Source organism: Amblyraja radiata, chromosome 12 (assembly GCF_010909765.2).
Source record: "Amblyraja radiata isolate CabotCenter1 chromosome 12, sAmbRad1.1.pri, whole genome shotgun sequence".
NCBI classification, from domain to species: Eukaryota; Metazoa; Chordata; class Chondrichthyes; order Rajiformes; family Rajidae; genus Amblyraja; species Amblyraja radiata.
The window spans coordinates 41,115,020-41,141,705 of record NC_045967.1 but is presented as its reverse complement, the minus strand read 5'-3'; the positions used below and the strand labels follow the sequence as shown (position 1 = coordinate 41,141,705).

Here is a 26,686-nt window from a genome sequence, read left to right as displayed (position 1 = left end):
TATTAGTGATTTGCACTTGAGTAATTAGTCAGTGTTTGTATAATTTGGGGGGGTTAGCATTAATTCCATTTATAAAACTCAGACTTTAACAATGGACAATGAAGCAGATGCAGAGATGAGCTTATTCCTGATCTAGTGATGTACTTGCAGCAAAAAATCTCCCACAGAGCTGTTGAAGAGGCAAGTTCAAAATTGTGCCTCATTTAGCAATGAGGATAAATCATTCCAAGTCAATGTTATTACCCCCACTGCTGTAACCATCCCACACACCCTTTCAAGTGACCTAGAATTTCCAGGCCATCACCCTGAGACTGATGCAGGAATGACAAAATATTTTGGCAATGAGCAAATTAATTCAAAACATGATCATGAATTCCACAATATCCGTTTTACTCAGATCTAAATACTTACTGCATTCATCAAGTTTCCAGCCTTCAACACCAACCTCAATATAGTATGCAATTCATGACAGTTCTGCAGTTCTGCAAGACAACAAAAGCATTGTGCACATTCAGAAATGTCTCACTTGTGCAAACATCAATACACCAACTGTTGTATGCACTGCCAGCACGTCAAGACTTCTGCAAGCACGATTTTTCTGTTTCAGTTTCAGAATATTAGGGTAAGCCTTTTCTCTGTAGGATAGGATGAGCAGAGCAAGATTTCTGACTGGAATCATTGAAATTGCATGTCAAGAAAATATTGATTTTGAAAGTATTCCGAGATTCAAAATTGATAGATATGGGTTGTGTTTACCTCTGCTCTGAATGGTGGATACATTTCTCCCACAATTGGCCATCTATAGGTGTTTTGATTCAATGCTTAACTTCAGTTCTATGCTTGCAAAACAGTGCTATTCATAAAGAGTTGATGAAGAGTTAAAGTTATTTTAAGTGTGGTAAACTATATAATCATGGATACATACAGCGCTGAAATGGGCCATTACAGCCCACCTTGTCCATGCTGACCATGATACCTGCCTAATCCAATTTACCACTCATTTCCCTCTGCTCTTTCTTATCCCAGAAAGTGTTTTAATGCATTGTAAATACCTGCACTGGCATCTCATTCAAAATATTCTATCTATCCTAACCATGTCCCTCATCAATTTATTTATCCTCTATGTTTGTAATAAAGTGTGAGGATATGAGTTAGTTGCTTGTGCTTCCAGGCACAGAATTATATGGCCTAACTTTGTTTCAGGATCTTACCATGAGCAGCCTCCATCAATACAGAAACAGATGCCAGAAGTGATTGTACTTGTGGCTCAAATTCTTCCTTCAGGATCATAGCTTCCAAATGTAGGCAGTAGCTGCAAAATAAACAACATTCATTTCCAAAGAACAGAATAAGCAAAAACAGAATATGAGGAGCAAGGCCGGTACGAGGGGTCTGACCTCAAGGTCGGCTGCGGGAGGTGCTCTCGGGGCACAATGGTGCACGGGCGAGGTGAGGGCTCGCTGGTCGAAGGCGATGGCTGGAGACCCGCAGCAGCTTGGAATTTGCCTGGATTGGGCATCGCTTATAAGAATTCGAGCGCGGAATGGACTTCGAAAATGGCACCAAAACCTGGGCTCAGCAGACTATTTCTGTACACGTTGCTAATTGGGAATGTGTCGAGGTATGGCAATAATTTATTGGACTGTATATAAGAAAATAATTTCACCGTGCATTTGCACATGTGACAATAAAAGTACCATTGATCCACTCAACCATGAAAGATTTCCTGAAACACCAGGGGTTGCAACAGGTACAAAGACAGAAAAATAATAGTCAGTTCGCCATTATAAATATCTGGTTTCATATATGGCTTTATTTCACAGTTATTATTGAGTCAGTTCAAGTGGAGGTAAACTTGACCCATCAATCCTCAGTGTTGAGGTTAAATCAAGAAGATGGGTGTGAACTGCCATATTACATTGATAATCTAGTAAAATTCGATGCTTTAAGTTACATCATCTGAGTTCTTGGGGGCCAACTAAATACAATTAAACACAATACTTCACAGAGCTTCTCTAGTGCCATGCATTAACATAATTCGAGTGGTAGTATCATAAGACTGGCAAAATCTTGATTTACTGCATGTTGGAGCAAAAACCACATCCTGTTGCAATTCAATGTTGGTTTCTTTTTATTGTGATAATATGATGCTCAACATCTTGCAAATCTTTTTTTATTGCAAAACCTTAGTACTGCAGTATCAAATCTCCTCCAATTAACCTAATAAACCTAAGAGAGCAGCAAATGTTTGAACAGCAGGAAAAAGTTGTTCGGGTATATCAGCATTCAGCTGATGCATGCCAGTTGAATTAAACACGTTACACTATTTTCAAGGTAAACACAAAATGCTGGAGCGGGTGAGGCAGCATCTCTGGAGAAAAGGAATGGGCGATGTTTCGGGTCGACTCGAGACCCTTCCTCAGACTAATGTCAGGGGAGGGGGTGGGACAAAGATAGAATGTAGGCGGAGACGGTAAGACTCATGGGAGAACAGGGAAGGGGAAGGGGATGGAGAGAGAAAGCACGGACTATATGAAGTTAGAGGTCAATGTTCATACCGCTGAGGTGTAAACTACCCAAGCAAAATATGAGGTGCTGTTCCTCTAATTTGTGCTGGGTCTCACTGACAATGGAAGAGGCCCAGGACAGAAAGGGCAGATTGGGAATGGGAAGGGGAGATGAAGTGCTGAGCCACCGAGAGATAATTATACTATTTCCAGATGTGTATTTACATATTTATATGAAGTAGATTTGTATTTATATTTGTATCTTACATATTAATAATATAGTCCATTAGTGCACATTTCTGAGTGCTAACATTTTTCCGATCCCTTTCTATTATTTTGTACTGCTCAAACTAAATAAATCTGGACAGGACTTTAGATTATGTATTGAGGCACAGCAAAATAATTTTGTCTACCTTTTGAAATGACAGGAGAACTTGGAGAATCTTCCTATAACTCACGATAAAGTGATGTATTACAGTCCAGGTTAGCCACTACACATAGGATATCCTAAACTAAATACAACTGTACTTACAAATGAGTTTTATCTGGTCTTGGAAAATATGGTTAAACAATAAGCTGGAGAAGTGTCATTGTGAACATGTGACAAGGGAGAAATGTAGTTAAACTAAGTGTTGGAGAAAGGAGGACTGTGAGGGAGGAATTACAAAGGGGGCAAAGGCTTCTGCAGAGCTGGTCTTTGCTGCAAAAGGGTTCAGAATTGTCATTGCTCCTTCGTATTGCCCTCTAGCTGCTGTTTATTGCCAGAAGAAGGTGACACCACATGTAATCCAGCCACGTGTGACGAACAGTGGATCATCAGCCTTGTGTGCTTAGGCTTAAATTCATCAGATCAGAGTCATGTGAAGACATGTGAGCATGATTAACCATCTTGGACCAGGTAAATAAGCAGTTGTGTAAATATAATATATCTTTCAAGTGTAAAGCAACACTGTGTGCTGCTACTCAGTGTAATATGTTCAAAGGCCTCAATAAAGTGCATTCAGAAAGTATTCAGATCCCTTCACCTTTTCCACATTTTGTTACGTTACAGACATATTTTAAAATTGATTACATTCTTTTTTTTAATCATCATTCTACACACAATATCCCAGAATGAAGAAGCGAAAACAGGCGTTTAGAAATTTTTGCGACGTAATTAAAAATAAATAACTGAAATATCACATTTACATAAGTATTCAGACTCTTTGCTATGACACTCAAAATTGAGCTTCTGTTCATCCTGTTTCCATTGATTATCCTTGAGATGTTTCTACAACTTGATTGGAGTCCACTGGTGGTAAATTAAATTGATTGGACATGACTTGGAAAGGCACACACCTGTCTATATAAGTTCCCACAGTTGACAGTGCATGTCAGAGCAAAAACCAAGCCATGAAGATGAAGGAATTGTCCGTAGACCACCGAGACAGGATTGTGTCGAGACACAGATCTGGGGAAGGGTATAGAACAATTTCTGCAGCATTGCAGGTCCTGAAGAGCACAGTGGCCTCCGTCATTCTTAAATGGAAGAACTTTGGAACCACCAGGACTCTTCATAGAGCTGGCCGCCTGGCTTAACTGAGCAATCGGGGAAGAAGGGCCTTGGTCAGGGAGGTGATCAAGAACCCGATGGTCACTCTGACTGAGCTCCAGAGATTCTCTGTGGAGATGGGAGAACCTTCCAGAAGGACAACTATATCTACAGCATTCAACCAATCAGGCCTTCATGGTAGAGTGTCCAGACGGAAGCCACTCCTCAATAAAAGACACATGACAGCCCACTTGGAGTTTGCCAAAAGACACCTAAAGGACATTCAGACCATGAGAAACAAGATTCTCTGGTGTGATGAAACCAAGATTGAACTCTTTGGCCTGAATGCCAAGCGTCACGTCTGGAGGAAACCAGGCACCGCTCATCACGGTGAAGCATGGTGGTGGCAGCATCATGATGTGGGGATGTCTTTTAGCGGCAGGAACTGGGAGACTCGTCAGGATCGAAGGACAGATGAACGGAACAAAGTGCAGAGAGATCCTTGATGAAATCCTGCTCCAGAGCATTCTGGACCTCAGACTGGGGCAGAGGTTCACCTTCCAACAGGACAATGATCCTAAGCACACAGCCAAGACAATGCAGGAGTGGCTTCGTGACAAGTCTGTGAATGTCCTTGAGTGACCCAGCCAGAGCCCGGACTTGAAGCCGATTGAACATCTCTGGAGGGACCTGAAAATAGCTGTGCATCGACGCTCCCCATCCAACCTGACAGAGCTTGAGAGGATCTGCAGAGAAGAATGGGAGAAATTACCCAAATACAGGTGTGCCAAGCTTGTAGCGTCATACCCAAGAAGACTTGAGGCTATAATCGCTGCCAAAGGTGGGTCAACAAAGTACGGAGTAAAGGGTCTGAATAATTATATAAATGTGATATTACAGTTATTTCATTTTAATTACTTTGCAAAAATTTCTAAACACCTGTTTTTGCTTTTTTTATTATGGGGTATTGTGTGTAGATTGATGATTAAAACAATGAATTTAATCCATTTCAGAATAAGGCTGTAACGTAACTAATTGTGTAAAATGTGAAGGGGTCTGAATACTTTCTGAATGCACTGCACATTCCACTGGTGTCATTTAAATTGATATTCCTTTTAGTTTCTTTCCAGGAATATTAACAAAGTGCTTTATTTCTCCATGTGTTATTGCCCTGAGCAAAAGAACAAACTGCTGGAGGAATTAGGCAGGTTGAACAGCATTTGCAGTGGGAAAGGAGTTGTTGATTTTTCGTGTCTAGATCCTGTATAGATAGGATCTGATGTGGAGACTGGACCCAAAACAACGACAATTCCTTCCGCACCCCTGCACCTCATCCCTACCCCCACATAGACACTACTCAACCCACTGGGTTCCTCTAGCAGTTTGTTTTCCATTCCAAGTTCCAGCATCTGTAGTCTCTTGTCTCTCCATGTTAATGTCCTACCTTGGCACTCTCACCAGCAGCAGCATGAAGAGATCTGCCTCAGGCAGTTTATTCTGGTCCCCTTGAAACATTTTTAGATGTTTCACCTGAAACAGTACAAATTCAAATAAAATATCCGGTGACATTGTTTGCATATATAGTCTTGCACCTTGAGGCTCATGCAACAGGAACTCTATGTTTATTATATTCCAGTTGTACCTCACCTACCATTGTATGGAAAAAATAAAGATGTAATATACTGCTTAACAATCTTGACAAAATATTTCTAAATATTTGAATTCAAACTACCAAGTCAACATGTGGGACTTTATCAAATGTCTTGCTAAAGTCCATGTAGATTACATCCACTGCCCTATTCTCATCAATCACCTTTGTCAACTCAAAACACTCGATCAAGTTTAGAAGACATGACCTGCTGTGGACAAAGTCATGCTGTCTGTCCCTAATTAGCCTATTCTCTGCCATTTACAGTGCCCTCCATAATGTTTAGGACAAAGAGCCATCATTTATTTATTTGCTGCTCTTTGAGATTTATAATAGAGAAAATCGCAATGACAATGTGCACTTTAACAACGTGTGATTTTTTTAAATTACAAATCTCAAAATGTGGAGTACAGAGGCAAATAAATAAATGATGGGTCTTTGTCTCCAAACATAATGAAGGGCACTGTATAAGTACTTTCTATCCTGAAGAATCTATCCTCTCCTTAGTTACTCTTTTGTTGTTTATGTATGTATAAAAAGCTTTGGGATTCTCTCTAATCCATCTCGCCATTGACATTTTGTTGCCGGCCTGCCTCTCCTGGCTGAATCTTTGGCATGGTTACCTCCCTGAAACTACTGTTTATAACCCTCTCTGCCTCCTGCATGTTCCTCAGTCTATCCAGCTATGGCTCCAATTCAGTCTGAGAAAAGCTGCAGCTGGATGCACCTCCCATAGACATAAATCTCAGGGACACATGATTGCTCCATGATTTCCGACAGGAAGTGCACACCACTCCATTGACTGTCATAATTTGAGGGTATGTAGGGAAGAAGAAAATGGAGAAAATACACAATGTATGAAACAGAAATTTGAAGAATAGCAGGCAATGACCACAATAGGTTAATAAAAAGGGCAAACAAGAAACCCAGAGAAAACTGTGCAGAGAAAGGAAGAAAAGTAAAGTTTGAGATGAGAGAGGCATCATCTATCAAGGCAGAAGTTTTTGTTTTATATTCTGTTAACGATTGAAGAGGAAGATGTTAACCAGAAAGGAGAGCAGCATTGAAGTCTCATTAACATGCACATTTTATGGATTAGATCAGTGAAAAAAAAGTTTGGCAAGGACAGCAAAACCAAGCTGTTTGAAGTAACCTAAACAATAGAGTAAGTATGGGAGTGCCATTTCAGATCCTGAGTGAAATTACATTAGGGAATGTCAGGAAATTAAGAAGTATGCAGGTGGACACAGTAGGAATGAGAGGTGTGGGTTATGCATGTGAAAGACATAAAAGAGGTACTCTTGGAGAATTGAAATACATCTTCATTACCTCCTTGGACACCTTGGAATACATGAAATGCCAAGAAGTTATTATTAGCATTATAATATTTATTCTCATTGCAATGTCAGCTCTGATATAATATTTGGGAGATACAAATAAAGATTCATTTGTATGCTATTGTAAAGAAGAATACATTTTAATCTTTAGATTTGTAACAGTTGCATTGATGAAATAAATGAAGGGCAGTTGCACTGAAGGTGTTTGATTTGCTTTTGGATTCAGTCAAAAACGTCAATATTGGCTAATTTTAATTACGACGAAGAAGAATTTTTACAAATGAAATTAAATCATATAAATGAAGTCACTATTATATAAAACATCATATACAGATATTGGAGCTAAAAGTTTTCAGCTCGTTAACTTGGCAGTAAAGGTCAAGTTGCTGTGCCTAGATTTTCTTGGCCTAAAGTTCATGGGTAAGACTTAAGTGTTGAAGGGTTCTCTGAGAAATCACTGCAGCGAAAGCAATCTGCAGACCAGGTTAAATAGATTTTAATTTCGTTTTCCGAAGCTCTGTGCCAAATACATAGTCCTTATAACCAAATAATTTACCTCTTCAGCTTCTGGCAATAGTTTCAACAGCTTAGTCAATTCTTCAGATCCATATCCTTTTGTAGTTCCATGTCTAATGTCTTCCACAATCTCTTTCACAGATCTTTGGTGTTTAAAAAAATGATCTACTCAGTACTATATTATTTATACAGAAAAGGTTACAGTAAAATTACATGATTGTTTCAGCAGCTCAAGTGACATTGAACATTTCTTCAAATGGAAGGAAATTTAGTCTAAATACTACTTATTTCCATCCCCGTCTTTGAAACATCAAGTAAATAATGCTCTTTCCAATGAAATGAATTTGTGTTTGCTTTCAGTGCTAAGTAAATGTAATTTCTGCTTGCCAATAGCCAGTTGGCTCAGTAAATCAAACGTAGTGTCCAAAGTCACTTTATTAGTCTGGAAATGCTGGAGAAACTCAACGAGTGAGGCAACATCTATGGAGCAAAGGAAATAGGCAACATTTCGGGTCGAGACCCTTCCTCAGACTGAATCTGAATCAGACGAGCCTGAGGAAGGGTCTCGACCCGAAACATCTCCTATTTCCTTCACTCCATAGATGCTGCCTCACCCGCTGCGATTCTCCAGCATTTTTGTCTAGCTTCGATTTTCAAGCATCTGCAGTTCCTTCTTAAAAATTATTAGTATGGAACAACATGAATCAATCCCAACAGATGATAAATATTTATTACAAAAAATGGATAATACAGTCAACGCTTGGTGTCTCCAAACGCATTGATAGTTTATTTATCGAATTGATGGCTGTGAGGACCGGAATTTAAGTGTGATCGTGTTGATGAGGAATTGTGAACAGATTCAGACACATAATGTAGCAGGCCTTTTTACGGCATGAACCCCTTCCAACAATTATCTAGCCATGGCTACAGGCTGAAGAGGTTATCAAAATGACTGCACTGGACAAGACAGTAGTTTAAATAAAATAAAGCTAACAGCTGATAGTAAACTTTCAAATGCAATAAAAACACAAAAAACAGTAAAAAAATTCAGGCAGTGTCTGTGGAAAGAGAAACAGTTAACATTTCATGTCTAGGACTCGTTATCTGGGCTCGGCAGTTAGTTGATTGGTGGAAGATACTGTTTGATTATTTAAGCATTTGGGCAATTTATCCAGCAGTAACTAACAGAATTTATCCTAACAGAACTTACCTGCATCCTGTTCGACTAATGATAGACACAAAAATCTGGAGTAACTCAGCGGGACAGGCAGCATCTCTGGAGAGAAGGAATGGGTGATGTTTCGGGTCGTGACCCTTCTTATTTGTTCAACTAATGTTCCACAATTAACATCTTAACAAAATGTAGTAAGATTATATTTTAAAATATCATACTTTATAAATCACCTGGAACAATTAGAAACTAATTTTTGGGGATTTTATAGGGATTGATTCTTTTGCAGTATATTTAATTCAGCTTATCAAAGAAACATAGAAACATAAAAAATAGGTGCAGGAGTAGGCCATTTGGCCCTTCGAGCCTGCACCGCCATTCAATATGATCATGGCTGATCATCCAACTCAGTATCCTGTACCTGCCTTCTCTCCATACCCCCTGATCCATTTAGCCACAAGGGCCACATCTACCTCCCTCTTGGCAGAGAATTCCAGAGATTCACCACTCTCTGTGTGAAAAATGTTTTTCTCATCTCGGTCCTAAAAGATTTCCCCTTTATCCTTAAACTGTGACCCCTTGTTCTGGACTTCCCCAACATCGGGAACATTCTTCCTGCATCTAGCCTGTCCAAACCCTTAAGAATTTTGTAAGTTTCTATAAGATCCCCCCTCAATCTTCTAAATTCTAGCGAGTACAAGCCGAGTCTATCCAGTCTTTCTTCATATGAAAGTCCTGACATCACAGGAATCAGTCTGGTGAACCTTCTCTGTACTCCCTCTGTGACAAGAATGTCCTTCCTCAGATTAGGAGACCAAAACTGTACGCAATACTCCAGGTGTGGTCTCACCAAGACCCTGTACAACTGCAGTCGAACCTCCCTGCTCCTATACTCAAATCCTTTTGCTATGAATGCTAACATACCATCTGCTTTCTTCACTGCTTGCTCCACCTGCATGCCTACTTTCAATGACTGGTGTACCATGACACCCAGGTCTCGTTGCATCTCCCCTTTTCCTAACTTAACATAAAGATTTATGTTAAGTTTTTCAGGATATTGCAAAATGTATCACAACCGGTTAATAGTTTTGTTCAGTTTGAAAATGCATATATTTTGTAGATGTAAGACTTATTAATAGATATTTTGCTTTCACGAAGGCCCAGAATGGCAGAAAGGCTAAATGCCTTTGATTAGATGACCACTTTCCTTCATAGAAATTGATCTTTTCCCCAAGTCCAAATTGGCAGTTGCCAATAGTGAAGAAGAGTAGATGGGGTGTGGGAGATTGGAACTGGCCCGAGATGTATAAATCAGGGACACGCAGCAGAATCAAGCTGTAGAAGGATAGGTCATTCGTAATCGCTGCTTCTCTTTCCAATAAGGGTCAATCAGGGTAAAATGCAACCACCAGCTAATTAATGAGCGCAGTTTGGAGGAAAATTGAATTTTAGAAAATCATTTAATCCAACAGCTTAATGTGATCAGCAAACTGGAAATGATTTTTAAATAATATCTGACAAAATTCTTAACATGAACTTCCATATCCACCAGCAATCAGGATTAAAAGTTCTCCCTACCTTTTAAACTGTTTGAGAAATATTCCCACATTCATGCTTCTTCTGGAATCCAGTAGATAAACCTACAAAGAAAACAGAGAAATTTGGTAGGATAATATGAGAAGGGATATAGGGTGTGAGGCGAGGAGCTTTTTCGTTCAAGTTTGTGACCCAAATCACAGAACTACCTGAATTTTTAACATATTGTGTAAAAATATTACATAAATCATACCTGAAACTCGTCAAGAAAAAAATGTGAGAAAAACTTCCAATTTTCCGAGTAGTAATTGTCCAATTAATGCACGTTTGACATTGAGGTCGGACGCAAGTTGACCAATCCCGCGTTTGTTTTATGGTCGCTAGGCAGCGAGGACCCTGGGATCATGGCTGCCTCTTCATTACATCAATAGCAACAGCAAGGTTTCCAAGGAATAAAGGAAATGCTAACTTTGTTGATAATTTTGTTTTTCAATTGATTTATCTTTATAAAGTTATGATGTGAACTGTTGAATAAAAATGATAAATAACAAATGTAGAGCCAGGGTTATGGTTAGGGTCAGGGTTAGGGTCAGGGTTAGGGTTAGGTTCAGGGTCAGGGTTAGGGTCAGGGTCAGTCGGTCGGTAGGTCAGTCTGTCGGTCGGGCTTGTCGGTAGGCCGATGGATGCTGTGGAGGATCGGTCGAGCTATCGGGCTGTCCGGCCGCCGGTGGGGGCTGCGAGTGGTCGGACAGCTGGTGTGTGCTGTGAGGGATCGGTCGGGCTGTCGGTAGGCCGGTGTTGCAGCGAGCGAGTGGGCGGTCTGGTGGAGCCGGCGCTAATGGTGGTGCTGAAGGCGGCCAGGGCGGCGTGCAGGGCAGTGCTTGAGTATTAGAAAAGCGCTATATAAATCCCATCCATTATTATTATTATTAGTGCTGCTCAAAGTATCTAGCATCTTTGATCATCGCCAGCAAAGTGTCCAGGTGAGTGAGAGGAGATCCGTTGCTCGTTCCGCTCGGGGACCTGGGGATAGAGTTGGGGGCGGAGCGGAGGTTGGAGGTGAGTTTGGGACGGGGTGATACCGTTGCCTTGTGGTCTTCTCCGGAGCACCCCGGGTTCGGGAGCAGGAGGGGTGCAGTACAGAGAGGAGCCGCCTGGGCTGCGGCTCAGTGGGAGACCCCCACCGGAGGGTCATGCTCCCCCGGTGCCGGTGTCTCTACACCTCTTGTGTTTACGTATCCAGCTTCTCCTCTGGAATGAACTGCACTGCACCCAGATCCCCATGAGGGCGAGGAGCCTGTGTTGACAACTACCCTGAAGATAGACACAAAATGCTCACATTCGCCTGACCCGCTGAGTTACTCCAGCGTTTTGTGTCTATCTTCAGGGTAGAATGTCAGAGATGTTGCCTGACCCGCCGAGTTACCCCAACATTTTGTGGCTATATCTTCGGTGTAAACCAGCATCTGCAGTTCCTTCCAACACACTTGATATCTACCCTGTAACTCCCAGTGATGTCACTGCTCATTCTCCTAAACTTGAGACAGTTCAAGCTGGAGTTAGTCTGTCACTGCAGGAATCAATGTGAAAAACCTTCCCTGCACTTCCTCATTCACAACCATATGCGTTCTTGGACCCATTCCTGTTGTGGTCTAGTATCTTTGGTGCTGCTCCCCACCATCATCATCACGATGATCGAGAAGGGCATGCTGGCCTAGGTGGACGCACTGCGGGGCCACACGTACGGAGCCCGGAGCCGGTCCCAAAGCAGCTCCAGCTCCAGCCGTGGGCAACTCTGGAAGGGGGGCGAGTTAGGGTGAGGCATTTTCCTGTCAGTGGAAGATGCCTTAGCCTTCCCCCACCCTGGCACTGCCCCAGTCCCCTATGGCCGTGACCCCTACTCTGCACACTGGCAGTCAGTGGAGTTCAGTAAACGAGGGAACCCACAGGAACTGCCCTCACCCATTAATTAGGCTGGTTCAGGAGCCGGACCTCTGCGGCAGTCTCATTCAAAAAACACACTCACAATTATCTTCATTATATTATTTTTATATAATATAATTATACATAATTATATATGATTACAGTCATATACACAAGTCATATATATATATATATATATGGTATAATAATATATGGTTTAAATAGACTGCAACATGGAAATAGGCTCCCCATGGTGTAATATGGGCCTAGGAAACTAGATAGCGCTTACTTTTTCGATCTCATTTTCTAATTAGTTTAATTAATTAATGTGCAACTTTTGGCACTAACGAGTTGTGACTTCCGTCTCAATTATATTTTATCTAAATCTGTGCAAAATTTCATGTAGTTCCGAGACATGGGTCATGAAAGTTGATTTCTAGACACATTTTTGATGCTCGGCCCACAGCCTAATAATCAGATAGATTTGTGCGAATGAGAAATAGTTAAACAGGGCAGAAGAGAAGAAAGCGAGAAATAAAGTTGCATTTCATTGCATTCAATAGGATTTTGCTTCATGCAATATAGTTGCTGTATTTGCTTACAAAAGTGACCACACTTCAAAAGCAATTCTTTGGTACTTAAATACTTTGGGACATTCTAAGTATGCAAAAGGTACAGTTTGAATATACATGCTAATAACATGGTATTTATTTTTGAAACAAAGTTGACTTTAACAGGCTGTCTAAATTTTGGAACACCCAACCCTGAGGGAATATATTCTTCACCAGATGCTCTTGAGGAACACCCATGGCCCAGCTGAAGAAAATAAACAATTGCAGATGCTGGAAATCTGAAATAGTAACAACGTTGCTGAAACGAGAAACAGAATTCACGATTCATGACGGAGACACCTCCATAGAACGGGAAATGTGTGGGAGAGGGATTCATAGAATCGGAATCAAAGAGAGACAATGAACAGTCTGCAGAGGTCATAAATCAGCTATTTACTCCCTGCATTCTTTAGAAGAGGTTTGGAAGAGGTGCAGAATTACTGCTTCACTGTTTAAGTATCTGGAACTGATTTGGCACCTCCTGAGCTGGCATGTGAAGTGGAGATGGAATAGTGAACCAGGGAATCACAAAAAAATTGACCCCATTAGAATGCTGAAAGGGGAGGGGATGGTTAAATGTGTCTGTCAGTGTAATCTAATTGAAGAGAGAAACTTTGAAGAATGATTTGCCAAATACGCTCGGGACTTTGAAGGTGAAGACCATGGAACTCAACCCTTTGTGAGAAGCCTGTGTATACTTTGATGCACTGTGAACAATTCGATGAGATTTGCTGGTAATCATTTCAAAACAATAGTAAATCTTGTTTTATATTTTTTGTGATACCTTCTGTATTGGTAAATATATTTTCATGGAGCACGTGTAGTTTTAAACAATGCCTACAGCACCATGCATGGAGGAACTGGTAATTTATGTATGCCCATTACCACAGAAGTTATGCCTTAGGTCTTTCTCCATGATCTTACAGTAAAGAAGATAGCATTGGAGGAAGGGGAATGGGAGGATGTCCCAGTGGGATGGAGAGGGGAATGTTGGAGCATACAAGGGAGATGAGCGGTGAGCCTGGTTAGAAAATTGGACTGTGATGTGGAGGTGATTAGGGAGGTTGGAGTAGAAGCAGTTCCTCATGTCAAATATCACCTTCGTTCAAATGATAGCACAGTCCTTCCAAAGTCAACAGTTTTATGGGTTCAATATGATTGTGAGCTATGGTTAAACATTAATCTGTAGATTCCAACACCTAAACAAAGGCATCTTGATTGAAATATAGGAAAAACTGTCCGGACCAGAAAGTAAGAATGAGTGTCACCCTCTTATGGTAGACAAAAATGCTGGAGAAACTCAGCGGGTGAGGCAGCATCTACGGAGCGAAGGAATAGGTGACGTTTCGGGTCGAGACCCTTCTTCAGACTGATGTGGGGGTGGGGGAGGGGGAAGAAAGGAAGAGGCGGAGACAGTGGGCTGTGGGAGAGCTGGGAAAGAGAGGGGAAGGAGGGAGAAAGCAAGAGAAGTCAATGTTCATACCGCTGGGGTGTAAACTACCCAAGCAAAATATGAGGTGCTGCTCCTCCAATTTGCAGTGGGACTCACTCTGGCCATGGAGGAGGCCCAGGACAGAAAGGTCAGATACGGAATGGGAGGGGGAGTTGTTTCCATGCTTGGTTTTCCTTTCTAATTTCTTGAACAAAATGCAAATTGAAATCAAATCTCGAGATTACAATTCTCACAAATCAATTTAATTAAGAGGAACTACCCATGAGTGGGACTGATATGATGTTTGGAGAAGAGACACCATAGGAAATTAGAATGTCATTAAGAAAATCGGGCTATTAGGGTAAGGGTCAGTGATAAGGATTGGGGTGGGTGATAATGAAAGGAATGGTGATCACTCCAGATGTGAAGAGAAAACAGAAACGTGTGTTGAGGGAAATCGATACATTCTTGAAGAATTTTATCGTTAGTGCCCCTAATACAGCACAGGTAGGGATGCATCCTCTCGGAAACTGAGGGGAGGTTCTTGGCCCTCTGCTTCTTCTTCTTTCGTGTCCATCTTCCATGTTTCACAAGTTGACAACTGTCATCGTCCATCCTGAAAAGAACGCAAGCTTCCGGCGACAATCAGTGGGAGCCATCACTTGTTGCAATAGATGATGGTGGTAGCAGAATTAGCTCGGGATACTTCCAGTTTCCTGCCCGGCGACGTGGGCGCTTCTGCTATGGGGCTGGCCCTCTGCTTACGTCTTGCTTCAACTGTTGAAACCTCCATTGTTTGTCAATCAAGCAGAATGTTCAATTTACATCATTGGGAGGATATGTGCTGTTAAAATGTTATGCCAGTGAGGTCAATTGTGTTTTCTACACCAAATGATAACATTGCACAAGTGCAACTGGCCTCTTGAGTACGTGCATGATATGTCATAGGACCACACTCCAATTTACTGAAGCACAATGTATGAAGACAAAGCACCCAATTGCATTTAACTTGCAAGGAAAAGGTCCAGGTTAATGACTTTCTCCCAAGGCAATGATTCATATTACTGCTCTCTTATTATCGAACTTCATGAGTTTGTTTTCTACAGCAGGTGGCAATTCAAAAATTATCTATTGCGTTATTATTGACATTAGTGAATGTAAAGCAAACAGATTTCATTTCACAAGGGGTTGGCTTATTTAATTGTGTTCCTGTTTCTAACATATGATGGACACAATGATATTTTTTGTATAGTCATGTAGTTCTGGCATTGCGACTTGATATTTGGGAAATAAATCAGGTATAAGTGACTGCTGGCAGAAGGCGCCTTTATCTCCAAATAGTATGCATGTATAAATGTCAGATTTAATGAGGGTCAAAGTTCTTGTTCCATTAACTCCACCTGCTTCTGATATGAATCATCTAATTTAGAATATAGGGGCAAGTTGCCTTCACTACATGTCAAAAATAGTAAGTGACTTAACTCTCAGCCAGTGAATATTCACAACATTGTCTGAAACATTAGCCTTAAATGAAGCAGTAAGGATTTATTCCTGCTATGCAACTACATAATGATTCAACAGGTTGAATCCGCATGGTGGCGCAATGGTAGAGTTGCTGCCTTACGGCACTTGCAGCGCAAAAGACCCGGGTTCGATCCTGACTACAGGTTAATTGGCTTGGTATAAATGTAATTTGTCCCTAGTGTGTGTAGGATAGTGTTGGTGTGTGGGGATTGCTGGTTGGTGCAGACTCGGTGGGCTGAAGGGCCTGTTTCCGTGCTGTATCTCTGAACTAAACTAAACTAAAGATGTGTTTCTATAACTTACGGGTGCAAAACCCATGGTCTTTATCTCTCATTTCCGACTGACTCTGGGGGGATCACTATGGCATTTCATACAAAGGGATCAGATCAAGCGCAAGATCTACCCTAAAGCCTTTCATTTAAGGCCACCCTTGCGCAGTCTGGCTGACCAGGCTACTTTCTCAGAGATTATGGAGATACTCTGTCAAAGAATTGATTTTTTTTATGATGACGTAGAGAAGAAACTATTTCAAATTGCAAAGTACCACCCAGTCAATCTTTAAACATAAAATGTTTGAGATTCATATTTGAAAATGTTTTTGCAGTGTGTCTACAAATGTGTAATGCTATCTCTGTGCCAACTTGTGATGCCTATCTAAGCAAGTCTGACCTGCTATTGAGCAATTATTTGATGAACAATGAAATCTCTCATCCCACCGTCCTCACAATGTCAGATAGATAATCTGGTGCAAAAAATCAAACTGCTGGAGAAACTAAGACTGATGTCAATGCCTCAACTTCTGAAGGACAGTGAGGAAATTTGGCACTCCAGTGACTTACAGCAGATGCATCATATAAAGTATACTATTGATTGGCATCACAGCTTGGTTTGGGAACATCTCTGCCCAAAATGGAAAGAAATTGCAAAGAGTTGTAAATGTAACCCAGTCAATTACACAGACTAGACTAGACTCCCCACCTTTGACTCGATCTACTCTTCACACTGCCTCAAGAAAGCAGCCAACATAATCAAAGACTTGGTCCACACCAGTCATTCCTTCTTCTCCCTGCTCCGTTTGGGCAGAAGGTACAGGAGCTTGAAAGGGCGCAACACCAAACTCAGGGACAGCTTCTTCCCCTCTTTAATCAGACTTCCATAAGCTAGGATATTATCCAATTCACTTCTAACCCACTGCAGACATTGTATTTTGTCTGTGGAAGAGATAAGCTACAATGCTGAGGACTATATTCTTCACTCTGTATCTTCCCCTTTGCACTACCTATTGTACTGGAGTTCGGTTTGATTTTATTACTAGACCAAGTGGGGCCTGTTGGGTCCCATCCCCTCAACGAGCGGTTTTGGGGGGGGGGGCTATGGCATCACACACACACACTAACCCCCCCCCCCCCCCCCCCCACACCCCCCCCCCCCCCCCCCTCTTGATATCATATTAATATTATTCATTTGCTCCTTTTCCCCCATCCCCCGCCCTATCCACTCACACATTGCCCCCAACAGGCACGGTTAGAGAGGGAGAGGGAGGGGGGTAGAGAGGGAAGGGGAGGGAGGGGGTAGAGATTGAGGGGTAGGGTGGGCGCACGGCGTCACAGGGGAGGGCTGGTCCCCGAACGCAATACTCCACCACTCACCCATTGGTCCCAATACTCACCACTCCCTAGACAGGGAGGGGGGGGGGGGTAGAGAGTGAGAGGGGGGGGCAGAGAGGGAGGGGGGGCAGAGAGGGAGAGGGGGCAGAAAGGGAGGAGGGGCAGAGAGAGAGGGGGCTGAGAGGGAGGGGGTAAGCGAGGGGGAGGGGTTAGAGAGGGAGGGGTAGAGAGGGAGGGGGGTAGAGAGGGAGGGGTAGATAGGGAGGGGGTAGAGAGGGAGGGGAGGACAACTTGTTCTATTTGATCTTCTTTGATTGTGCACGCCAGGTTGATTGCATTCGTGGAAACATGTTAAGGTTGCAATCTCCCACCCCTGTCCCATTGTGATGTCATATGTAAATGAGATCCATTGTGATTAAACGTCTGTGAGATGGCACTGTGACATCATCGATGGAAAGTGCTGCAAGAGTCTCCCACTGAAAAGCAGTTAATAATTTGAATAAACGATTAAAACTTTTTAAAACTTTGTAAATATAGGTTGGAATGCGATGGGAAGATGTTTATCCCATCGAGGGGAAAATTGTGAGTAGCATATGTGAAAATGGGAAGGCTGAGGTCAAGTGTTTTGGAAGAAGATACAAATTAAGGAGATTAAAAGAAAGCCAACACAACCCTGCATACACATGGAAATTTGGAATGTTGAGAACAAAGGGAAGAGTTTTAGTAAAATATAGATAGATGATATTATCTTCTTCTTATCGAATCCACACACAAGATTAGAAGTTGCTCAGCCAGAGCAGAACACACTGCCCTGCATCTGCATACAACGGTGTCTGTTTTACGCTTCTTGTGCTTCTTGTGCGTGGTGGTGGAAAGATTGGTGGAAACAGGGCCGCGACGTAAACGCTCTTTCCTTGACCCCTGTGGTATTATCTGATCTTATTGGATACCAGGCGATACAAAGCTTTTCGCTGTACTTCGGGAACTTGTCACAATAATAAATCTAAACCTAATGCAAGGTTTCGATCAAAGACATCGACCATCTCTTTGCTCCACCAATGTTACTTGACTGGTAGAGTTTTTCCAGCAGTTTGTTTTTTGCTCCAGATTCCACAGCCTATTGTGTCTACAGATATGCAACAGATTTGATTCAAATTAACTTACCTTTTCACTGGTACGGTATGGACAACTGCTTCTAAAACTTTGCCGACTGTTCTGCTTATTCACTGACACATTCAGCACCTGTTCAAATAACTCCTCCATTGCTGAAGTGTCTAACTGAAAGTCATCATCATACTTATCCGCTGTCCAGATGTTATCTTTTCCCAAAATCTTTTCCTTTGGAATGGTGATCCAGTTAACTTTTCTCAATTTGGACTTCTGAAGAAGACATGGAGATGTTGATTCGGAGAATGGTGGTGGTGGTGGTGGTGGTGGCGGCAGGGGAGGCGGTGGTGGTGGTGGTGATACTGGTGGTGCCATCAGAAAGCTTCTGTTTGGTAATGGCACAGAATTGGTGTCAAGGGCTGGAGTAAATGGTGTGGGGCAAAGTTTGAGAGCTTCAGCACATTTAGGAGCTACCGTCATATTCATGGGTAGCTAATTGCGGCCTCTTGATGAGGCGCATCGATTAAAGTGACGGTATCCATCATTCGGGTAAGCATTGCTCAATGACTTAACATGTACAAATCCATCCAGGATCTCTGTTATCCAGCTGCTCCCTGCAGTCCTTCACTTACTGTGATTCCATCCTTCAATAAAAGAAAAAAAAGCTTCATTTGCCAAGTGTTCAGCTACCAATTATGTATTTCTATTGTTTAAAGGCATAAAATTGTAATTTCCAGTTACAAAGTCTGAGTCATTTTCCTGCCTGCCTTATCAGGACTGTTGCTGACATTAAAGAGACTGCTGCAATGTAATTAGTCACATATAATAGGGAATGTTGGACCAATGATCCATATTTCCAGAAGCAATGTTTGTTTCCATTTTGTTGAATTTCCCATAACTGCTTCTCATTCAATTATTGTAACAAGATGTTCACGTAACGCATTAACAGCAGCCCTAAGGATATATAAGGTGCCCCACAATTAAATGCAATTATCACTTGTATATATATTTTTAGTCTGCGTGGAATAATTTATCAATGCAAAAACTATTAATTGTGAATAGTAATTTCCGTTGAATGTTAATACACTAGGGTTTTGCCTTGTCAACATGCAGCTGATTCAGATCAAGCAAGGAATGCAGAGGATGGACACATAGCAATGCTACCAAGAGGATCCCCACCCTTTGGGAATGACTGCCTGAATGAACAACAGATGTCCAGGAATGAAATATGAAAATTGTTCAACAGTAACAAAATGACTGATTTTGCATAGCAACTGTTCATTTATTGAATGAAAGCCTTTCCTGTTCATAGAATCTAATGGATCACCACATGGGGCCTTGAGTGGCACATGCATTCTGTTGATTTCTTCTTGCACTTGTGTGCATACTAATAGTCTGCAGAACTGAAGAGGTCTTTCATGTTGTTTATATGATTTCATTTGGGGAGAAATTGAATTGTGTGGCTCTGCTGAATAGAATATTAATAACTACCCAGCTCCAAAGGTTGCCTGATTAATTCACTGGAGATCATCTCATGCTACCTCAAAGGACTATGTCACAAAAAATGGTGAGGCAAAGGAAGTTGGTTGCATATCTGCAGCTAACAGTTGACATAACATCCTAATGCATGGGAAAGAGGGGCATTGTTGATGGTAGTGAATGCAAATTATGTTGTTGACATAATTGCTAACGTCTCACAGCCGCTGCTGCTGTCCTTCTATCGATGCGCCGTGGAAAGTATCCTCACCTATGGAATCCTGGTGTGGTTTGCCAGCTGTACTGTGGCTGAGAGGAGGGCGCTGCAGGGAATTATAAAAACTGCGCAGCGCATTACAAACGCTAACCTGCCTTCATTGGATGACATATACAAGGCCCGATGCTTGCGCAGGGCCATAAATATCAAGAAGGACACATCCCACCCTGCCAACCACCTTTTTACTCTGCTACCCTCGGGGAGGCGACTCAGGTCTCTGCAGGCTCGCACCGGTAGACTAAAAAATAGTTTCTACCCATGTGCGGTAAAAGAGCTTAACTCCAACAGTGAACACTGGGAAGCAAGAAGTAACTTCGAGGAATACCGCTAAATTATTTTTAACTCTTTTAAAAATGTATCTATTATTTTACTATTAACTGTACATATGTGTATTGGTTGTTGTGTTGTGTTTCTTTCAACGGAGGAGAAGCAAATGGAATTTTGTTGCTCAGTTTTGTGCAATGACACTAAACATATTCTATTCTATTCTATTCTATTGATAGGTCCAATGTTGTTCCAAGTCTTTGGACCCTGAAGAGTGAATACTGATGCAGAAGAATACATATTCTGAGTGGTCTACTTGTGGAGATATTTATGAAGCCCTTCTTTGTTGTCAGCCATTTCCATTGTACAATAGAGGGATTCTCAAGGGGGGATGTCCTCAGCAAAAGTCCTAACTGAACAGTCAAACTTAAAATATTGATATGCAGGTAAAATAGACATAATCATTAGGAGCATCACACAAAGGCCTTTTCGGTATTCAACCCGAGGTAGTACCTTCCTCCAACTCCTACCACCACTGACAGGAATTATTTGGGATAGGTTTTGTCCGATGTTGGGGGAAATGGAACACAAAGATGACCTTTGATAATGTGGTATCATCTGCACCCAATGATTCAGTTACTGAGTACTTAAATTTTTTTTTTTAATAACCTGGATGGTTTTTTGGCATATTGGAAAACCGTCTGCAAAAAATCAAACTGCTGGACTTTGAGAATTTACTTTACTCATTTACATTCTCCTAGGTACAAATATAATTCAGCCCAATATGTTCCTAATGGACATCATATTAACCAGAAGAAGATAGAACGCTACTCAAATCAAAAAGCAAATTTCCAAAAACAGAAGTGATACTGTATAAAACTAAAACATATTAATAAAATAGGTTATTAGTCTTTTAAAATGCATAGAATACCCTGTGCTAAGATAGTGCATATTTACATCTCAAAAGGACATAGGTTTATTCAACATTTTCACAGAATTATTGAAACTTACAGCAACAAAAGGAAACCATTCAACCCATCAGAGCTCTTTGAAGTATAATTGTGCTTATCCTTCATTGCTGCACCCGATTCCACCACTGCTTTAAAAAGAACTTACTAAATTCTAAATGTAAAATATTTGAACATTTAACAATGACCTCTGTTTATTCACCAAAGGTTTTTTTTTTGTTCTCCATCTCCTCTCTTAAGACCTCTCTTTTCCAAGGTCGACACTTCTAATTATTTATCAATCTCTCTTCACGACTGAAGTTTTTGATCCTTGGCAATATTCTCAATTCAGTTCTTAATATTCTTTTTAAGATTTATACATCTTTTTTTGAAGTTTGGTATCAAGAATTGTTCACCAGCTAAAACCTTACAAGTGATTTGTAAAGTTCAATGAGTGTGGATATCTCAAGAATAACTGCAGTTGCCTAAAAAAAAGAGCGGTTTCTCTGCTGTGGACATTATGAAGTGATATTGTTTGGACATTATTGTACTGTTTGTTGCAACACATAATTATCTATGCTCGTTTTAAATCGCTGCTGATGCATATACCGTGCATTGCTTTGTTAAATTGCAATAACAGGAAAAATGGTATCATAAGAGCTACCAATCAATATTAAATTAATGCATCTCAATCCGAGCTGTTGATAAAATTCATCAGACAGCAGAAAATGTATTCCAAGCAAACAAAGTTCCTGTGTTTTTTCCCCACGGCTTCTATTTGTGTTTCCAACACAAAATAGCTCGGTCAAGAGAGGAAAATGGGCTGGGCAATTATGTTGCCAATAACAATAAAAGCCAAATGATCTCAATTAGATTTCAACTGTCCACTATTTTAAAGCTTTAGCAAAATATTTAGAAAGAGTTCAGGCTATTTCCCTTCCTGTCAGATAAAATAGACATAATCATTATGATTGGCAGCTCTTCTGAGCTGCCAATGGAATTCGAGGCTCAAGAGAAGTTATACGTGGGCGAGAAGATAACATTAAGCACTACATTTAAAAATGCCAGAAAATCAACTAACCCAGCACTGTCTGTGAATCAAATCTCAGATCTTCTAATCCACAGTGGGTTGATGCTGGCGAGAAGCAAATTTAGTTCTGACATCTCCAACACCATAAGAAATCTGCCGTGTTGCCATGCATTGTATTAAACACATTTAGAAGTCTAAGAGGACTACTGAAAAGCGAACACTACAAAATGTAGAGTCTGAAGAAGGGTTTCGGCCCGAAGTGTCGCCTATTTCCTTCGCTCCATAGATGCTGCTGCACCCGCTGAGTTTCTCCAGCAATTTTGTGTAACTACAAAATGAGTTTGATTTCAACATTGGAGGTTGGCTTTAAGTAATGTTAATTCTGGGTGGGCGCACAATCATCTTGTCACCCTGAGACAGAATTCCAAACCAAGCCGATCATCTGGGACTGAATAAAGTGCCAGAACAATATGCAGAATGCATAGGTTCTGAACGATCCTTCCCAAACCTCCCGGATAGGCGGCTCCTTCTTCCCGTTAGAAGTGCAGCCTTTGAAGCTTCGACTGAACCTTGAGGTGTGCCCCAGCGGCAGTGCGGAATAACCCTGCTGGGGGCGAACTCACTTTTCCTGAATCTATCCCCACCATAACACGGACTCTCTTCACCCCGACTTTACCAACTTTTTTTTCTGCACTGCAATCGGACTCTTACCGACTCCCTCCGTCCCGATCTCAGGTGCTCTGCTCGCCCGCCGTGGTGCCTTCAAAACCGGTCACTCCTCCTCTTCAAATAGTGTCTCTGTTTTTCTCGCCGGCGTTTAAAAAACTTGAAGCTGCTCTCCTTGCGTCCCGTTCCCAGTGCGTAACCGCCCTAGAGCATGGAGTAACTGGGAACTTGTGTCAGTGGGAGTGTCCATTTACAGGTGGTTCTGTGACGGGATCCACGGGGATCCGGAGCTGAAGAAGGTGGGACTATAGATCAAATTCAGGGACATTTTTAATCGGGATGACATCAGTGGGAGTGAGATACCGTACGATATCGGGGGCCGTCCTCCGGCCAGTGAGACAACGAACAGGACAAATCTCACACACTTCATAGAGACCAAAGTGAAAGGCTTGAGAACTAAATCTGCGTGACACGGTTGGACTAACACATAGATATACGTTTTTAATGTGTATCGGACACAGTAAGAGTGATGCAGGAACCTGTGTGTCACATCCATTGCACCTCGTCTTGAAAGTAATACGGCTAGGAAGAAGGAACCAACTTGCAGCAAAAATATGAACATAGTATTGGAGGTTCTGAAATTCAGGTTGGCCCGATTTCAAATGGAGCCTTGCCAAATTAGTGTGGCTCTTAGTCACAAGGGGTTTAAATTCTGTTTCACGTTTCATATCAGGAGTGGATATGAGAAATAATTATATTTACACGTGATTGCTGATGCGGCAATGCCGGAATAAATGTTTGTCGAGCACTTATTGTTTTTTGTTTAGACTTTGTGCACCATCAGACTTTGCCCATTGCGTTTAATTCAGGGTTATTTCCCTTAAACATTGGTTGCTTCAATTTCTCTCAGCTCCAGGATGCCGCAGGTGTTTCTCGGGCAATGCTTGTTTTCACGCTGACTGACTATGACTCTATGACCATGTTTACCTACATTATGTGCCTTGATGAAGCAATGTTCTGCAAATCCTCGCCCAACCGCACAAAGGGAGTGCCTCCACGGGAAGAACAACAGTAATTCAAGATGTTAAATCATCATCTTTTTCTTCTTAAGGAGCAGTTGAAGATGGCAAATACATTCTGGCTGTGTCAGTAGCATCCACATCTCATGCGTACTTTGAAGATCACCATTTTACAGATTCTGTCATCTGCAGTCTATTTGGGCTTCACACTTTCCTTGTTGGTCAACATCAAGGCCAATCAACTTGGGGGCGTTTGTCCTTGTGTCCTGCGAGTTTCCAACGAAGGGCTTTCCTTAAGAGGCAATACATGGAAGTAACATTAATCCCATTCAAATGCAAGTAATGATAATCTCAGGCACTTACATGATGTCCACAGGCTTTATTTACCACCATGGAGTCCTCCACTGTCAACATCCCATGAGTCACGAATTAGTAATTTAACTGGAATAGTCAGGTAAATATTGTTGCTGCAACAGCGGTGTGATGTCCTGCAGAAAGTGAGTTAGGTTTTGGACAATATGTTTTGAGGAAGAGGTGGAAATATGAAGCTGATGTTGAGATTGCATCAGCTGTGACCTTATTGAATATTGATCAAGCTCTTATTTCTCAAGAAGTGCTTGGCTCCTTAAACCCTTACCAATGGCCAAAAGTCAACAGTGCGATAGATTACATCTTGCTTGCATGGATGAATGCAGCACATCATCAAGAAGTTAGGCAGTTCCACGACAAAGCAGCTCAATTATCTTTGCACAAGATTAGTATTCACTCCCTCCACCCTACCCTGCCCTATGGCTGCATTTTGTGTAATCTACAAAATGCACTCGTTATTTGCTGAGACTTACCTACCAAACCTATGACCTCTATAACCAAATAAAACAATGGCATCATTCATATGGAAGCAACATTGGCTGTATATTTTCCTGGATTCCCCTGAGCATGTTGACCTGGAAATATATCGCTGCTCCTTCATCGTAGTTTGTGTGCGTCTTCATAAGGAGAATAGCAGTGTTCCATTATGGCAAATCAACATCTTCTTGAGATAGGCACAAAAAGCTGGAGTAACTCAGCGGGACAGGCAGCATTTCTGGAGAGAAGGAATAGGTGGCAATAGGAAGGAATGGAAGGGTCGAGACCCTTCTTCAGTCTGAAGACTTCTTCAGTCTGAAGAAGGGTCTTGACTTGAAATGTCACCAATTCCTTACTCCAGCTTGTTGTGTCTATCTTCAGTTTAAACCAGCATCTGCAGTTCCTTCCTAAACATCTTCCTAAGTAAGGATGCTTGGAGATAGACAATATATAATAGACAATAGGTGCAGGAGTAGGCCATTCGGTCCTTCGAGCCAGCACCGCATTCAATATGATCATGGCTGATCATCCCCAATCAGTACCCCGTTCCTGCCTTCTCCCTATCTAGCTCTCTCTTGAAAGTATCCAGAACTGGCCTCCACTGGTCTCTGAGGCAGAGAATTCCACAGACTCACAACCCTCTGTGAGAAAGTTGGAACATTGATTTTGGAAGTTCTAGTAACATCCACATCACATAAATAAATTAAAAGAATTCAAAACCACCCCATGTCAGAGAATATCACCTCATATGAACATAAGAAAACAGAGGGAGGAGCCACAGCATTCAGCCCCTCAAGCCTGCCCTGCTATTCAATATGACTGTAGCTGATCTATCAGCCCTCATCTCCTCTTTTGTGCCAGCCTTATAGTCCTGATCTTTCACAAACATAACGATTTCCTTCTAAACCCCAATGGTTTAGACTCCACAAGCTCTGCGGTAGAGAATTCCAGAGACTTGTCACCTTTTTTATGCACTAGAGGGTTAAATGACCCTCACCTCCCCAACCCCCAATTATCTGGTAACCATGGCCCCTTGTTTGAGATTTTCCCCTTGATAGAAATATATCAACATCTATCCTGCCATGTCCCCTAAGGATTTTGTGTTTCATTAAGATTACACTTACTCTTCTGAATGCCAAAGAAAAAAGTTCAAATTTCTTTAGCCACTCAAGTTAGAACAAGCATCTCATCTTATTAATCTGCGATAGACAAAAATGCTGGAGAAAATCAACGGGTGAGGCAGCATCTATGGAGCGAAGGAATAGGCGACGTTTCGGGTTGAGACCCTTCTTCAGACCCTTCTTATTATTAATCTGCTGAATCTTTCGGTTTGCTTCCGATACCTATATATCCTTTCTTAAATCATGTGATCAAAGCCATGAAGTGATTTTGATTCATTTATTGTCATATACACCAGGTTGCAATGAAATTACTTGTTCACATGAAGCACAACGTTATATATAACATATGTTATATAATAGCATATAATAGTATAGAATATTACATATATAATGTTACATATTATATAAACACACACACATATATGTATATTTTTTTATACACACCATTTATTTGTTGTTATTTTTATTATATACATTATATGTATAGTTTGCCATTTGCCTTCCTAATCAATTGGTGAACCTGTCTGCTAACCATTTATAATTTGTGCACAAGAACAGCTATATCCCTCTGTACTTAGCTGACCTGATTT

At 41.4% G+C, this 26,686-nt stretch overlaps 1 protein-coding gene across 1 annotated transcript in view; it reads right to left on the bottom strand.

The window, feature by feature from the left end:
- LOC116979125 (FH2 domain-containing protein 1-like) overlaps window positions 1-23,755 on the bottom strand; it is a 45,793-nt gene extending 22,038 nt beyond the window's left edge. The window contains exons 1-7 of the mRNA XM_033030612.1: window positions 23,156-23,755; window positions 18,508-19,094; window positions 10,289-10,350; window positions 7,580-7,682; window positions 5,483-5,568; window positions 1,212-1,312; window positions 412-482 (exon numbers count right to left, since the gene is read on the bottom strand). Coding sequence (XP_032886503.1) covers window positions 412-482; window positions 1,212-1,312; window positions 5,483-5,568; window positions 7,580-7,682; window positions 10,289-10,350; window positions 18,508-18,936 — 852 coding nt within the window. The 5' untranslated portion in view covers window positions 18,937-19,094; window positions 23,156-23,755. The remainder of the gene's footprint in view (window positions 1-411; window positions 483-1,211; window positions 1,313-5,482; window positions 5,569-7,579; window positions 7,683-10,288; window positions 10,351-18,507; window positions 19,095-23,155) is intronic.
- Between the last annotated feature and the right edge of the window lie 2,931 nt (window positions 23,756-26,686).